At 56.2% G+C, this 14,550-nt stretch overlaps 6 protein-coding genes across 6 annotated transcripts; 3 read left to right on the plus strand and 3 right to left on the minus strand.

The window, feature by feature from the left end:
- Positions 1 to 1,127: 1,127 nt before the first annotated feature.
- VDAG_06025 (RPEL repeat protein) lies at positions 1,128 to 1,478 on the plus strand (the record flags this gene model as incomplete). The annotated part of the gene is made up of 1 exon (XM_009659039.1): positions 1,128 to 1,478. The coding sequence occupies one exon, from the start codon at positions 1,128 to 1,130 to the stop codon at positions 1,476 to 1,478; it is 351 nt and encodes a 116-aa protein (XP_009657334.1).
- A 2,359-nt stretch (positions 1,479 to 3,837) lies between these two features.
- Positions 3,838 to 4,744, minus strand: VDAG_06026 (uncharacterized protein; the record flags this gene model as incomplete). The annotated part of the gene is made up of 2 exons (XM_009659040.1): positions 3,838 to 4,119; positions 4,688 to 4,744. 2 exons carry the CDS (start codon positions 4,742 to 4,744, stop codon positions 3,838 to 3,840), a joined length of 339 nt encoding a protein of 112 aa, XP_009657335.1.
- Positions 4,745 to 7,433: 2,689 nt separating this feature from the next.
- VDAG_06027 (FK506-binding protein) lies at positions 7,434 to 8,504 on the plus strand (the record flags this gene model as incomplete). Its single annotated transcript, XM_009659041.1, has 4 exons — positions 7,434 to 7,617; positions 7,874 to 7,931; positions 8,025 to 8,140; positions 8,278 to 8,504. 4 exons carry the CDS (start codon positions 7,434 to 7,436, stop codon positions 8,502 to 8,504), a joined length of 585 nt encoding a protein of 194 aa, XP_009657336.1.
- Positions 8,505 to 8,952: 448 nt separating this feature from the next.
- On the minus strand, positions 8,953 to 10,350 carry VDAG_06028 (rds1; the record flags this gene model as incomplete). Its single annotated transcript, XM_009659042.1, has 1 exon — positions 8,953 to 10,350. One exon carries the CDS (start codon positions 10,348 to 10,350, stop codon positions 8,953 to 8,955), a length of 1,398 nt encoding a protein of 465 aa, XP_009657337.1.
- A 1,379-nt stretch (positions 10,351 to 11,729) lies between these two features.
- Positions 11,730 to 12,359, minus strand: VDAG_06029 (uncharacterized protein; the record flags this gene model as incomplete). The annotated part of the gene is made up of 1 exon (XM_009659043.1): positions 11,730 to 12,359. One exon carries the CDS (start codon positions 12,357 to 12,359, stop codon positions 11,730 to 11,732), a length of 630 nt encoding a protein of 209 aa, XP_009657338.1.
- A 635-nt stretch (positions 12,360 to 12,994) lies between these two features.
- On the plus strand, positions 12,995 to 14,154 carry VDAG_06030 (uncharacterized protein; the record flags this gene model as incomplete). The annotated part of the gene is made up of 3 exons (XM_009659044.1): positions 12,995 to 13,351; positions 13,654 to 13,687; positions 13,778 to 14,154. The coding sequence occupies 3 exons, from the start codon at positions 12,995 to 12,997 to the stop codon at positions 14,152 to 14,154; spliced, it is 768 nt and encodes a 255-aa protein (XP_009657339.1).
- Positions 14,155 to 14,550: the final 396 nt, after the last annotated feature.

Raw genomic sequence — 14,550 nt, forward strand, 5'->3', positions numbered from 1 at the left:
AGACGCGATTCGGCCGTGGGCGCCGCTTCCTGGGCTGACCCTAGCTGGCCGATGACGATTGCGGGGTACTCCAGCGCCCTGCATTGCCGCCCATTGCTCCACTCACCCACTGAACAAGCGCTGGAGCTCAGAGCTCCAAGACCAAAGCAAAGCAAGCAAAGCTCACGATGCTCATCGGTCCTGACGATCAAACCCGACGAGCAAACAAGCACCAAAGGCAAACCATCAGCCGCAGCTGGCACCCCTTGAGGCCTACCGAATACCAGCCTCGCCCTTTTGGGACGACAAGCTGGGGCTATCAAGGGTTGAGTGCTAGCGTCCGAGGCCAAAGGAATACCGGCCTCCCTTCGTCTCGCGAGAGACGAAAGGGACCTGCTGGGGCTATCGTCGACACGCGGCTGATACTGGGAGAGTGGTCCGGCGGAGGACATGGACACTCGAGGACGAGATGCATCAATGCATCGTGGGGGGAATGTCACCGTTGGCCTTGCCCTGGCGAAAACCTCCCGGCCCTATAGGGTCGACGAGAGGCGTCAGGGTGGGAGCGACGTGAACGGGTTGGTGGCTGCTGGCTGAACCTCCGACGAAGACCTCCCCGCTCTCCGAGCGGACAAGAGGCGTCGTAGGGGACGTAGCAGGGAGGTTGCATGGAAATCGCCGAGTGTCAATGGGATGCTTGGGTGGGAACGATGGATGGTGAAGCTCAATGGGTTTCGCACCATGTCGCGGAATGCGACGGCATGGGAAAGAGGGGGGCAAGCGAAAGGAACAGGAAAGAGGTCAGCTCGTTGCAGGAGGAGCTCGAGCTCCCCCAAGCATGAGCAGCAGCAGCTTTTTTAGCTTCTGATGAACAAGAACAGGGACAGCTGACTGGCTACACCTGATTGATTGTCCTGCCAATGCCCGCCAATGCCTGTGTTCGCCGGGGATGCAAAGGGGGCCAACCTGTGACCTCATTCCAGCCGTCGCTACAAATACGGCCATGCTGTCCCCCTCCCCCTCACGCCTTCCCCTCCCCACTTCATTCAACCTGACAACACCAACAAAGCCACGCCGATACACTCCAACTTACCAGACGTAGCAAATCACCTTTGATTTTCAAGAGAGACAAGCCCCCCGTCACAAAAATGGCCGAACAGACCAAGCCCGTCGACGACACGCCCATCTCCCCGACGCGCCCCGGCGCCTCCGACCGCAAGAACTCGCTGGAGAACCACCTGCTGCACCGCCCGGCCCGCGAGGAGCTCGTCGAGAAGAACATCCTCCCCTCCTCCCACGCCGCGCCCTCGCTGCAGGCCCAGCAGAAGGAGCTCGAGAAGCACATGCGCGCCGACTCGCTCAACGACAAGATCTCCCACCGCCCCACGCCCGAGACGCTCATCAAGGACGGCGTGCTGCACGAGGACCCGCGGTCCGCCGACGAGAAGTACGAGGAGGCCATTGAGGAGGAGTATGCCAAGAGGGAGGGCGGTGCTTAACTACGTGCTCTGTCAGCGCGGGGGGCCATCTATGATGGTCGAGGATTGAATGGCTGGGAATGGTGTTTTGGGGTTGGATTTATCAATTGCGTATTCACACAATATGACGCTCCGTTGCAACGGGTTGTTGCATTTTTCTTCTGCGTGGGCTGTTTGCGGCGTTCATCATGTGTCGCGTGTGCGGTGGTCTGATTGCTGACTTCGCTCTCTGTACCTGCCAACACACCGGTCTTTACAGCGACGTACCTGCAAAAGCACCCGAGGACTGGTGCACCTGTCGCCCGGCGGTGGTGAGTAGCTACCCAACCCAGAAGCAAGGATGGACGACTGACGACTTGCCCATAGTGCGATCACAAGTTGACCTTGACTCACGCCAGATGAGCAGGCGCCGGTGCAGTGTTCAATTGAGCGAACCACCCTGCTGCCTCATCCACGGTGGAAGCTCGCCGGCTATGGTGGAAGTAAGGGCTCGGCCTGTCGAGAGGGTAAGCTCCTGACATTCAGAACTCGATCGTCCAGGCAGCGATCTGCCCAGTGCGAGGCTGGATTCACATTTCATCAATATTGTGTCCTGGCCGAACCCTATTGGCACAGCCTACTCTTGTGAGCCTGACCTGTGACGCCGCCTTCCAACTGACCATAAACTGCGCCTCATGGATGGAGGGGATAGCCACAACGAGGCTCCAACAGAGCCTCACAGGGCTGGTATGGCTGATCGTCTCAACGCAGGTGGCTGGCTTGTAACCTGCAACGAGGTGAGCAAGCAACGGTGGCGGCTCGAAAAAGAAATGCCTGCTGGAAACGTTGTTGATAACGGTGGCTGCAGTGATGATGTGTAGAACTCAGGCATAGAGTTTGCGGCAGCGACAACTACATTCACACCTTGCCAGCACATTTCAGTATGAACATGCAACAAGACATGGAGCCAGGGACGAGTACTTGCCCATCAGCCCCGCTACGGCACCTGCGCAAGTGGCAGAAGTGGAGCGCCGTCTTACTCCGGTCGTGCCGGAGGCAATGCATCGAACAATTGTCACCTCGCAACTATCGAGTGCATCACGAATTGTTGCTATATCACTTCACTTCTACAGAAGCAGGTGGAGGTCGTCGGGGATATGCTGCGTGTGCGTGGCCCTGTGGAGGCAGCCGTCGTGGTGTTACAGGCGGGCGGCTCAGCGGGAAGATCACCGACGCCAGCGAACTCCCTCAACGAGTTCCCGGACCTATATTCGACGGGACCTCATGATAAGGCTGCAAGCTTCCAGTGTGCATGTAGTTACTTCTTACATGCGTGACTGGGGGTTCCCGGTTGGCAATGCAACGCCAGGCTGCCTCCCAACGACACGCGTACACTGGAGAATAATTCAAGTACAATAAACATTTTTTTCACGTTTCCTCTCCCTCAACAACTCACCAGATATCCTGCACGAAAGAAAAAGACAAAAAAAGAATACGAATACATGTCCACCGCAGCTGGCTTTCTCCACATAACAGCTGTTGAGAAGATGCAATGGTAACATTGTGGGAACCTCGTATCATTGCCCGCCGCGCGCCCAGCTTGGGACGGCGCAACACTTCCCCACGTCCATGACGACGAAAAGGTGCATTTCTTCGCCATTCCAACGATCAGCTACGTCTCCCACCAGGATGGTGTCGAGAGGGCAACAATAGACACGAGAATAGAATGAAGTCATAAAAAATCTGCACATTTTGCAAACCGAGAGTCACATCACAGGCAGCGGCCGCACCTCCCGTGCGGCCCGGCCATTGGCGTGCCTGGCAGCAGCCAGTCATCGGACGCGGTCAGCAACGCAACCCGGACGTGCATTACATGTGCGTCACTCGCGACGATGGAAAAGGGGGTGGTCTCGACCCCCCCATGAACAATTCCCAAGAATATTGACTTCCCATTTATGTGTGTGCAAAGATGGGGGCTGGAAAAGTGAAACAAGACGAGAAAAAGTTTGAATAAGCTAAGGTAGGCTGTCTATGGAATTCGAGACCACGAAAAGTGTACAGTTTACATGTAGTGGTACCACAACCTGATTTCCTGCCCCAGTTTCAACCTAACGCCCGTGGTACAGACAGTCGCCCGTTCAATGGACATGAGAGGCCCAGCCCGGTTCCAATTCCTTCGTAGACTGCAACGTGTGAATTTTCGACTCCCAAACCAATGCCATGGTGACATAATTCCGTACACCGTCGTTTCTGTGCCCATGCCATGTCGGATATCCTGTCCCCCTACTAGTAACAAAAGAAAAAAAGAGAGGGAAAAAAAACGCCAGTGAATGCCCTCCAAGTACATGATGTTGTGGCAAAAGTCCGTGATAGATTCAAAAGAGCAGACGGAAAAGAACGCCTAGCTCTTGCGCTTCGCCAGGTTCGGGTTGCTGTACTTGGGCGTGGGGTCGTAGCGCTGGTCATGGTGGCCGCTGTAGCCGTTGTGGACGACGACGCCGCTGCCCTTCGAGGCGCCCGCGTACTGCTGCTCGCGGATCGTCTCGGCGGGAGAGTAGGAGCGGTAGCTGCTTGGGCTGCTCTGTCCCGAGTAGGTCGTGGAGTAGGAGGCCGAGGAGCGGATCGAGGCCGCGCCCTGGTGGATGACGGGGCTGTTGGTGTAGTTGTAGCGCGACATGTTGTTCTTGTTTGTGGATTTTTGGATAGTGTGCAAGTGTGACAGCCGAGTTTGTTTGCTTGCGAGGGTTTGCAAAGGTTTTTTCTCTGTTGGTCTTTGGTGACAGGTGCTTTGGTGTGATACCGCGGATGTCTTTTTGGCTGTGTGTACGTGGTGTTGATGTGTAGTTGGAGCCGGGTAGATCTGTATATCCGTGTTTGTGTGTACGTGTGTTTGTATGTGAGAGTGCTTGTAGACGAGAGCCGATGAACAACAAAAAGATCAGACCAGGAAACTGGAAGCAGGTTGAGGATTATATATAGAAAGGAAAAAAGTCAAGGCCGCAAACATCGCGCCGGGCGCCCTCACCCCTCAAGTAGGCTCGTACGCGTGGACCTCAATCAGCACCACCCAAGCAGAAGGGGTGAGGAGGGGGGTGGAGGGGGTGTGGGGAGGGGGGGGGGCATCACTCCTCCGACAGGGACAAAGACAAGGCAAGCGCAAGGTAGATACAAGATACAATTGTCAGACCGAAGACATTGAGTGAGAGAGAGAGGGAGGGAAAAGGTTGCCAAAAACCCGAAACTCTACAAACCAGCCCCATAGGCATAGGCATGGGTGTCCCCGCCGCGGCCTCAGAAACACCCGCCATCATCACGACGACGACGACGACGACGACCCAACTCCCCTGACCCCCCCCTTTCTGGGAACAAAGGAGTCTGTCCGTCTGCCTGTGAACGTCAAGACAGGGACACCCAGGTTTGGAATCCAAGCGGGTGGGGTCGCCGCAGAGGCACACACCGAAAAGGGCGACATAGGGCACCCATTGGCTCGTGTTGGGCACGTTTGGCAATTCCAGTGCGAATGCAGGGTCTGTCATTCTCCGTTCCGTCAGGCACGAAAGCCGCTAACTGAGGGAGGCGATGGGCGTGAGAGGGACGAGAGGTCGTAAGGGAGGTGCCATATTCGTCGCAAGTCGGAGGTGGCGAATCTCGAGGTGACTTTGGGGTACCTCTGGGACGGAATACGATGCAGCCAAACAAGGCGGGAGGACGGAGCTTGAATCTGGGACAAGGAAACAGGAAAAGCCAGGGCTGTTGGCTGGGGACGATGTAATGGGTGGGCGCGGCAGTGTCTTGAAGAGTGGAGTGGGCAGCCTGTTTTTAGGGATCGGCAAGTCAATTGTGACGGCTCCAGTGTCTTGCCTCCTAAGCTTCCCCAGTGACTTACCTTACCTGGCAAGCCTGGAGGGGCCGTTAAGCGCGGTGCGCTTCCAGGGGCAGTACCGCTATGGGCCTGCCCTGCGAGGTGTGCTGACGGCCCTGCCCGGGGTCGAGGTGCCCGATCTGAACAGCCGTCGCCAAGTCCCACTGCGCACCGTACCCAGGTGAAGTACCTTTCTCGTCAATACCTAGACTTGCTAGACAACCAGGGAGACAACACCACGTACAGACGGTCTGAACGAGTCGAGCGGAGCGGAAGAATCTTGCTGCCTACTCGAGTCGCTCCTCTGCCTAGAGACAGCCTCGTGGCCAAGCCAAGCTGAACATTGAAACTACACTGCCGAATGCTTTGCAGTCACTCGTCTTCTTGACCCTTTGTCCGTTTGTCCGTCTCGGGTGGCCTCAACCAGTCACCTGGCCCTTCCTGACAGGATTGCTGTCCTGGTTGGTTACCTCAAGCGCCCTCAGCGCTACGTCCCCTTTCGGACGACTATGGTGGCTCCGCCAGCGCGGCTGATATGGCTCGTTGGGGGAATTTCCATTCCAATGCCTTTGGGGGGTTTGGGCTCTTTGTCGCCCCTGGGGACAATTTCCAAGTCACACCTCGAGGCATGGGTGGCCCCTGACTCATCGATGCCCAACGAGGACGCCTGAAAGTCCTTTTTTTCTTACGTCTAGCAAGAAAAAAAGACAGAGAGGAGAGGGGATGGGGTGTGGAAAAAACAAACCAAGTGAAAATTTTTGTCTCACCGGAGAACAGACAGAAAGCAAGCAAGCGAAGAGCCACTCGACGGGACCATCCGATGATGGTCAGTCCACGATTGATGGCGTGGGCGACCGGGGGGTAGAGTTCGGCTGTCAAACATGGAGCTGTGCCCTTCATCCCTTGACCACACACGGCAGCCATGCAAGCTAGTACGGCAGCGTCAGCGTGTCGTCCGTCTTGCAGTAGCATGAGGCCCAATCGCGCGGGCCACTCGGACGATGACTGTCGGCTTGCTGCATGCCGGTTTGTAAACCTGCATGCCGTGTGGTTCAACCCTGCAGGCAGGACGGTTGCTTCTGAAGTGCCTAGAATCGGACTATATCTGGCTGGCAGGACAGAATCCCAATTGGGCCGACTGGGGCGTCAGAGACATGCCTGGCAAGGAACAGAGCACTCATACGCAAGAGACTCAAGACACCCTCGGTCTGAGGCTCCTCGGTCTGAGGCTCCGGTCGCCTGGTTGTTGTGCGTCTGGCTTGTTGTCCGTTTCGCTGGCTGTTGCCCGTGTGGGTCTCGTGCCGCTGTCAACCGTGGAGCCAATCGCCTCGCCCTTTCAGTTAAGTGCAGCCTGGTGTTGTTGATCGGACGGGGATGCTCGAGTTGGGGGGTCATGGGCACGTCGGCTGGGCAGGTCGTCGGAAGCAGAGTAAGGCATCTCGCCAGCGAATTGGGCGATATTTTGACTCAGATTTCAGATGAGGAAGAGTTGCATGTGAAGTATTGGGATACTTCTCGGTGAGGCCTCAATCGCCACGAGATCAGGCAATCTTTCTGCCACGAGACAGATAAAAAAACAGCAGTTTCTCGGCCACGCCCAGTGCCGGGTCGAATTGGCAAGGCGAAGGTGTCAGGTGATGGCCTCACGAGGAGCTATTCCATCCTGTCCCTGATCACGCGGACTATCTCCAGCCTAGGCAGAGCTGCTACCAAGTGACAGCACGCTGATGAGATGGACGAATTGAGTGGTGAGGGATGCTGACGTCAGAGCTTGACTGCTCCTGATAAGAGATAAGAACCCTTAATGGAATTGTGGACCAACCCTGAATCGGGCGACGGATAATTGGAGCAGCCTTCAACCGCCGTCATTGGTCAATCGAGAATACAAGGCGGTGAGACGTGGGGAAACCACACTTGGCGGCACTCCTTCCCGTTTTGGGCTCTCCAGCCCCGCCATTCCTCACAACGACCCTCAGTAGGCGACGTTGCTACTAATCAACCAACACCTGTCCTCCTCCAATCCATCACGACATCAAAAGACAGCCTCGTTTTTCCTACGACTTCCTGAACCCCGTCGCCCCAACCCGAAACCCACTCATCTCCCCTTCCGACGACCGATTACACCCACAGCAACCATGCAGGGTGCCCTCCTTTCTTTTGGCCTGCTGGCCTCCACAGCATTCAGCTTCGTCGCCGCCGACGGCCTGAAGATCGACAAGACGCTCGAGGTCGAGTGCGAGCGCAAGACCGTCAAGGGCGACCGCATCAGTGTACACTACCGCGGCAGCCTGCAAGACGGCGGCAAGGAGTTCGATGCCAGTGCGTGACCGTTGCCCCTTGTTTTTGCCCAGCTGGCGCCCCCCCCCCCCCCCCCCCCCGGGGGAGAGATAGAAAAGGGGAAGTTGAAGACAGTATTTAATTTATATTGAAAAGACCTAGGGATAGGAAGAGCAGATAGCAGGGCGACTCCAATTTCCCGATTCGGCGGCAAGAGGCTTGGGACTGGACCAGCGAGGCGAACTGCCAGGACTGGGTTAGGGAATGATGGATGAACTGACAATCTCCGATCGCGCAGGCTACAACCGCGGCCAGCCCTTCAACGTCAAGATTGGCGCCGGTCAGGTCATCAAGGGGTTCGTCGATCCGCGCTTCCCCTACCTTTCACACCCCCGTTGCCGTTGGTGGCATGGAAGAGAACGAAACGACTGACAGACAGGACATGACAGCTGGGAGGAGGGTCTTCTGGACATGTGCATTGGCGAGAAGAGGACGCTGACCATCCCCTCTGACATGGGCTACGGTCCCCGCGGCATGGGTCCCATTCCCGGCGGCGCGACGCTGAGTATGACACCCCCTCCTTCTGCCCTTTTACCCGACGAGCAACAGCAGCAGGCCCCGCCCTGGTTCCTCGTCGGGAAAGCGGCAACATTACTCCCCCGCATGCAGTTTCGCCCGGCTAACGAAAGCGTCACACGCCAGTCTTCGAGACGGAGCTCATGGGCATCGAAGGCGTTGAGAAGCCCGAGAAGATCGTTGTCAAGCTGCCCAAGGAGGAGGAAGCCAAGGAGGAGGTGAAGGAGAAGGCTGAGGAGGCGGCCGAAGGGATCGCCCAGAAGGTGGCCAGCGTCGTTGGCGAGGCGGCCGAGGCTGTTAAGACGGTTGTCGCTGACGGTACCGACGACAACCAGGAGCACAACGAGCTGTAAGCTCGCTCGGGACACGACGATCACCTACCAAACGGAACGCAAGACTACGAAGCAGTTGGGCTCAAACGACGTGAACAAAAAAAGGATTGAGACATAGATCAACAATACACGAGGCGAGTCCCGCACTTTTGGACCGACAAGACGTCATGGTGCTTCATTGCAACCCTCAGAAAGTCCTCCACACCCTGGATACCAGAGAGTTGTGTGGATACAGACCGAACAAGTTGGGCAATGAGATTGGGTAAAACGGTAGGTGATGAGCTGCATGTCAAGGCGCAGAAAATGATCACATCTCAAGACGGGTAGTACAAGGTCCAAGGATCAAGGTTTTGACATTAAATGTGTATCTCTACATGATGCACCCCCATTCGCGATTGTCATACAAGCGTTCAGACTAATGGCATTCTAGGTACGCCCAAAAACAACTCTGATTATTACACCTTCTTCTTCAGCCAGCCTGGTACAGAGCCAGGGCGGCAACGTGTGGGTTGATCTGCGTCAGGTTGTAAGGCGTCACGTAGAGCGGCTCGTCCGTCAGCGCGAGGAACAGGGTGCCATTGAGGGCTGGATCGCCCTCAATGGTCGAAACGTTGGGCTGAATGGTGTACGCCGTGCGGTCCTCGAGGCTGACGTTCAGCAGGGGCGAGTAGGTGACGTTGAGCTGCGACACCCAGGCGGCGAACTTGGGCTCATGCACCTCGGTCGCCGTGATGTAGCTGTTGTTGGGACCGACGGGAGAACCAGGAGCGTCCCACTGCAGAAAGACCTGGCGGCCCGGGTAGGAGAGCGGTGTGGTGCGGTTGCGGGAGATGGCGGCACCGCAGAACTCGCCGACCTCAGTGGCGTTGATGCAGGCGTCCTCGGGTTCAATGTCAGCCGTCGATAGCGTGTTGGCGTAGCCGCCCGTCGTCTCGTTCCAGACGTTGGCGCCGTCGACGCGGGCCGGATTCGGCTGGTTAAGGACGTGCAGTGACGGGAAGTTTTGCCAGATGAGGCGCTGGGTGTCGGCCGGGCAACTCGAGATGTACGGCGCCAGCAGGGTCCAGGCCCAAGACTGCGGGATGCCGACCTCGAACCACACGGGCATGGGGAACAGACCGCTGAACTGGCGGAAGATGAGCTGCTGGCGCGCCTCGGTAGTGATGCTCTGCAGCAGGATCTGCGCGGCCGGACCCGAGTTGAGGTGCGGCAGGAAGCCGTAGACGCCCGACTCGCCCCAGCGCGTCAGCTTCTGGCTGAAGTCGAGGTACTCGCGCAGGTTGGAGACGGGGTAGTTGTAGGTGCACTGCTTGGGCGCGTTGGGACCCAGCATGTTGGTCAGGACGGTGGCGTGGCCAACTTCCTGCTCGGCCATGAACTGGAGCAGGTAACGGTCCTCGGCCGTGAGGTTATAGGCCTCGAACTCCTCCTCGGAGAAGGTGGCGAGACCCCAGTGGAAGAGGTCGAGCTCAATCCACTCCTGGAAGAGCGCCAATGAGAGGGACTGGTAGTCGAAGTCGCTGTTGACGCGGTAGACGGGTGCCGATCCGTTGGTGCCGATGCCGCCGGACGGGGTGTACGGTGCCGGCTGGTCGCCATGCAGCTTACCGTCGGCGGGATACTTGTAAGCATCGGGGCCGGGAGGCAGGGGCTCGATCGATGGCGCGAGCACCTTGGTCGACAGGGCGCCCGTCGTCGTCGGCGTGCCTTCGTACGGGCCATGGGACGTCACGTTGGTGTGGGGAATGGCTGGGTTTGTGAAGGTCGCCTCGGTGCTGACAGTTGTCTGGGCCTCAGACACATACGGCGCTGCAAGAGCGCCTCGGGCCAGGGCGAAGAGCCCGGCGCCTTGAATGAGCCTCGTCATGGTGGTCGTGGTGGTGATGCAGGAGACGAAGATGGTCAGATGCAGGTATCGAGATGTCGGCGCTCCTCAAGCCATGGTCTTCTCGAGAACAAACCATACCTTACTTATACTCGACGCTGGCCGGCAGCCCCTCACCGATCCATCAGGTTGAGCTCCCAGATTCGGATCCATGCATCGGCACTACGTCTGAACAATCGGCAGGACAAACCTCTCGGCATCGGGGATTAGAAAGTGGTGAGCTCACTGAGGACGTCGGCTCTCGTCATGGATCAGTCACTATCCGCCGTCAAGACGCAGTGAAGACGCGTCCATTTTGGTAAGTACCACCTTTGATGCTACGCCCATGAGGTCCGAGGCGAAGCGGCAGTTGATGACGGTTCTAGACTGAGTCAAGCTTTCCGTTGTGTCGGACCCGGGAGTAAAGCTCCGGGTCGGACAAAAGCCCATGCAACGAACCTTTTCCCCCTGGTCGCAACGTTGATGACGGCCACGACTCTGGATGGACCGCGCACATCCTTCTCCGCCAGATTCTTACCGGTTCCTGAAAGTCTGAGCACTGGGGATAGCGAAAGCAGTTGTCCCGACCGGGCTTTGTTCCGGAGTGTTTGTTGCGACCTCCCGTCCGGGCCCATTTCCGACCCAATCACGCAGCTCTGTAACACCAAGACGGCTGGAAATCGATGACGGCACAATTACACAACGATCATCGCACAACCGGCATTGCAACCCACTCTCCCAGTCGAAATGAATGTGCTCACAACGTGGGACACAGCGGCATCCCCTGTCTGATCTCGCGGCTACAAGCTGCATCTGACAGCTGAATGACATGTCATCTGTCGTGTTCCTGGTGCTCCCTCGTCCGTGGCCTCGGTGCGCTTTACGCTTCCTCGGCATGGAGCTCGAAATGAAGCTTGGAGCTGGAAGCTCGGAGCTCCGCGATCAGGGAAGCTCGGAGCTCCGCGATCAGGGAAGCTCGAGGCATGACTTGCGCCCACCATTGGACTGTCTTCCTGATGTCCCTATCAACCCGGAAGATTGAGTCCTGCTTGCATAGTGCGTAACACAGATTCTCTTCTTTTAAGGCTGTCAGTGCCAAGATTTCTATCTGGTATCGCGATGCCCCTGGCTTTGAAGGCAAATAAATTGTGTGTTGAGCTTCATTAGGGCCTGTATTCGGTCAGGCGGCCTTTCGTCGATTCCCGAGCCAAGGCTACAGAAAAGCTCATCACTGGCCTGTACCCGTATCTTGCCATGCAATTCAAGAGTCAGAATGAGGCAAAGCGGAATGAAGGTTACGACCAATAGGAAAATCTTGGACTACATACCTGTGAACAGGGCTGTATTTGTTTCGATCTATTCCAAACTCGCCAGATTCATAATCAGTCTGTTGATCCACGGTCATCGCTGACTACCTCCTCGAGATGCTTCTTTCCGGCTTGTCTGCATCTCGCCTCATCCCAGATCTCTTGTGTCACTGAGGAGATCAGCCTGATCCGGTTCTTTGAACAGACTCCAAAGTCCCAGTCATACATTCCAAACCAGTGTTTCAGGTCATATCCATACAAGATATCGAGACTTTTCAGGGCTGTGAGCTCCCTCATCATGGCCATTCCCTCCTCTTCAAAATCCTCCTGGTTGTAAACCTCCATTCTCAAGTGGCGGATCAGGGGCCTCTCCTCCGGCGAAAACCATACGAGGCTCTCGCTGCACTGGATAGTGTCGGCGGCAAAATCGACCCATACGTAGTCTTGCCTACTTTCAGGTGCCGAGGCAAACTGACTGGCAAAAGCCTTGCGGTACGAGGGAAGCTGTCGTGCTTCGCAGCAAGCGTGAAGGACGGCTGGCACGGGCGTCCGAGATGTGAAGAGTTCGTGGCCTACCATTGCTCCGCCTTCGTACGAGTAACAGCTGATGCCGAGTATCATCACTCGTCGAGGCTCGGCGGCGAGGTTCCAGATGTGAAGACGCAGCTCAGCGGGTAGTCGTGAGAATGGATGGAACATCGTCATCGTGGCGCTCACTCTCAAGGTGTGCAGACTGCAGTATCAGGACCGACTTCGGCGAGAGCGTGGCTTCCGGGAGTTTTAGAGGGGCAGATGGCTTTGTAGCCGTTTCGGTATGGCGTGCTACTTCACTTATCGAGGTGACTCAGGCGTCTGGCAATGAGGGGATTCATGCCCAGCATCCTTCAGGTTGGCTTATTAATCCACTCGATCCCTCTTCGGCCGGGGCATTTACCTAGAAAGAAGTGTGAAGAAATCTATCGTTAAAACCATCCCTGGCGAGTAGATCACCGCTTCATTTTAAGGCTCGATAGCAGCGAATAGTCTCAATACAATAGAATCTAGGTCTTAGGTAGGCGAATGACTATCGTAATAGCTTTATAGTCTCAATACGATAGAATCTAGGTCTTAGGTAGGCTAATGACTATCGTAATAGCTTTATTACTAACTAAATAAGTTAAATATTTGCAAATAGGACTAAACAACTAAATCCGTCGATTTCGGCGGACTAAACAACCAAATCCGACACCTATATTTGGCTTGTTTGGTCGGAGTGCAGCGCTGAGAGCAAGTTCCGCTAATGATCTGGACGCAACACTGCACTATTCTCTGTTCAATAACCGACTCGTGCTGACGATACCATGAAGCCCAAATACGCCTATGCTCTCGGGGCTTTGTCTGCTTTGGCCAACGTCGCCTCTGCAGATCTGCGATTCCGATCCCGCCCCGAACTCGCCATCCCCAGGCTGAACATCAGAACCCCTGCCTACGGCCATGCCACAGAAAAAGGTCTGATTTTCATCACTCCTTACGAGGGCTTCGCCGAAGGCCACCAAGGCCCGACTCAGCCGGGTGCCTATATTATCCGCGACGACGGCGAGCTAGTCTGGTCGGGCACAGGCTTCCACGCAGGCTGGGGAGCCAACTTTCGTCCCGAGACCTGGGACGGCAAACAGTACTTGCGCGTCTTTCAAGGAACTCTTATGGGCTTCATGGACGTACGTATGGTCATCACACACTTCTCGGCAACGACTACGAGGTTGCCAAGGTTGTCCGGGCTGGCTCTCACAGGTCGGTTTCCGCACATGAGTTCCGTGTTGTAGACGGCAAGACGGCGCTCATTGAGACGCCGATTCCGTGAATTATTTCCCTGAAGCCATGGGGAGGCTCGAATGACCAGAGGTGGATTGTTTCTGGAGGCTTCCAAGGTGTGAAATTCCGTTCAAGGCTCACTCTCTTTTGGTCTGTCTAATCCAAATGAATACAGGGGTCAATATTGAGACGGGTGACGTGCTGTTAGAGTGGGAAAAGTCTGGACCATGTCGATCCGAGGTGTAAGTTCTTTGGTATAGATATATCCTGTGACGATATAAGAGACTCACATCAATCTTAGTGAGCGCCTTTCCTATCGGCGCGAAACATAGCTGCGTTTTTCAAGATCAACGGCACAAGTGGACAAGTCACATGGCAGCTTGGGGGCTACCGCGGTGGTTCTGACTTTGAGATCGCCGAAACCGAGGTCTTCGCCTTCGAACACCACGCCCGTTTCCGAGGCCGTTCCTTAGACGGAAGCCTCGAAACCATCTCTTTCTTCGACAATGGCGCACACTCGGCCCCAGTCCAGATTCGCCCTTACTCACGCGCTCGCGTCGTTCAGCTGAACCACACGAGCGGCGTAGCTACGTCACTCCGCACGTACGACGCCCCTGATGGCTTGTCGGCACGCACTCAAGGCAGCGTGCAGTTATTTCCGAATGGCAACGTGTTTGTCGACTGGGGTGAAGCTGGTGCCGTGACATAAATTCAGTCACGGCGGGCAGGTCTTTTTTCACGCTTACCTGGACTCGGCACCAGTCTCCAGGTTCGTGCAAAGTTATCGTGGATTCCGCGCCAATTGGACGGCCATCCCTGCCGAAGAACCTGCTATCGCGACCTTCGTTTCTCGTGAGTCAACTTTGACTTTCTTGGATATCAATATATCGTGGAATGGAGATACGGAGACCAAAACATGGCGAGTGTACTCCCGTCCTTCGACTGGTGAGTCCGCTGTGTTGGTGGGTAAGGCTCAGAGGGATGGATTCGAGACCAAGATCAGGCTCCAAGGAATACATGACTTGGAAAGCTCGGTGTTTTTTGCGGAGGCGGTAGATGGTGATGGAAAGACTCTGAGGAAGACTCGGGACGTCTCCATGTCAGG

Source organism: Verticillium dahliae, genomic scaffold, assembly GCF_000150675.1.
Source record: "Verticillium dahliae VdLs.17 supercont1.13 genomic scaffold, whole genome shotgun sequence".
Taxonomy (NCBI): Eukaryota; Fungi; Ascomycota; class Sordariomycetes; order Glomerellales; family Plectosphaerellaceae; genus Verticillium; species Verticillium dahliae.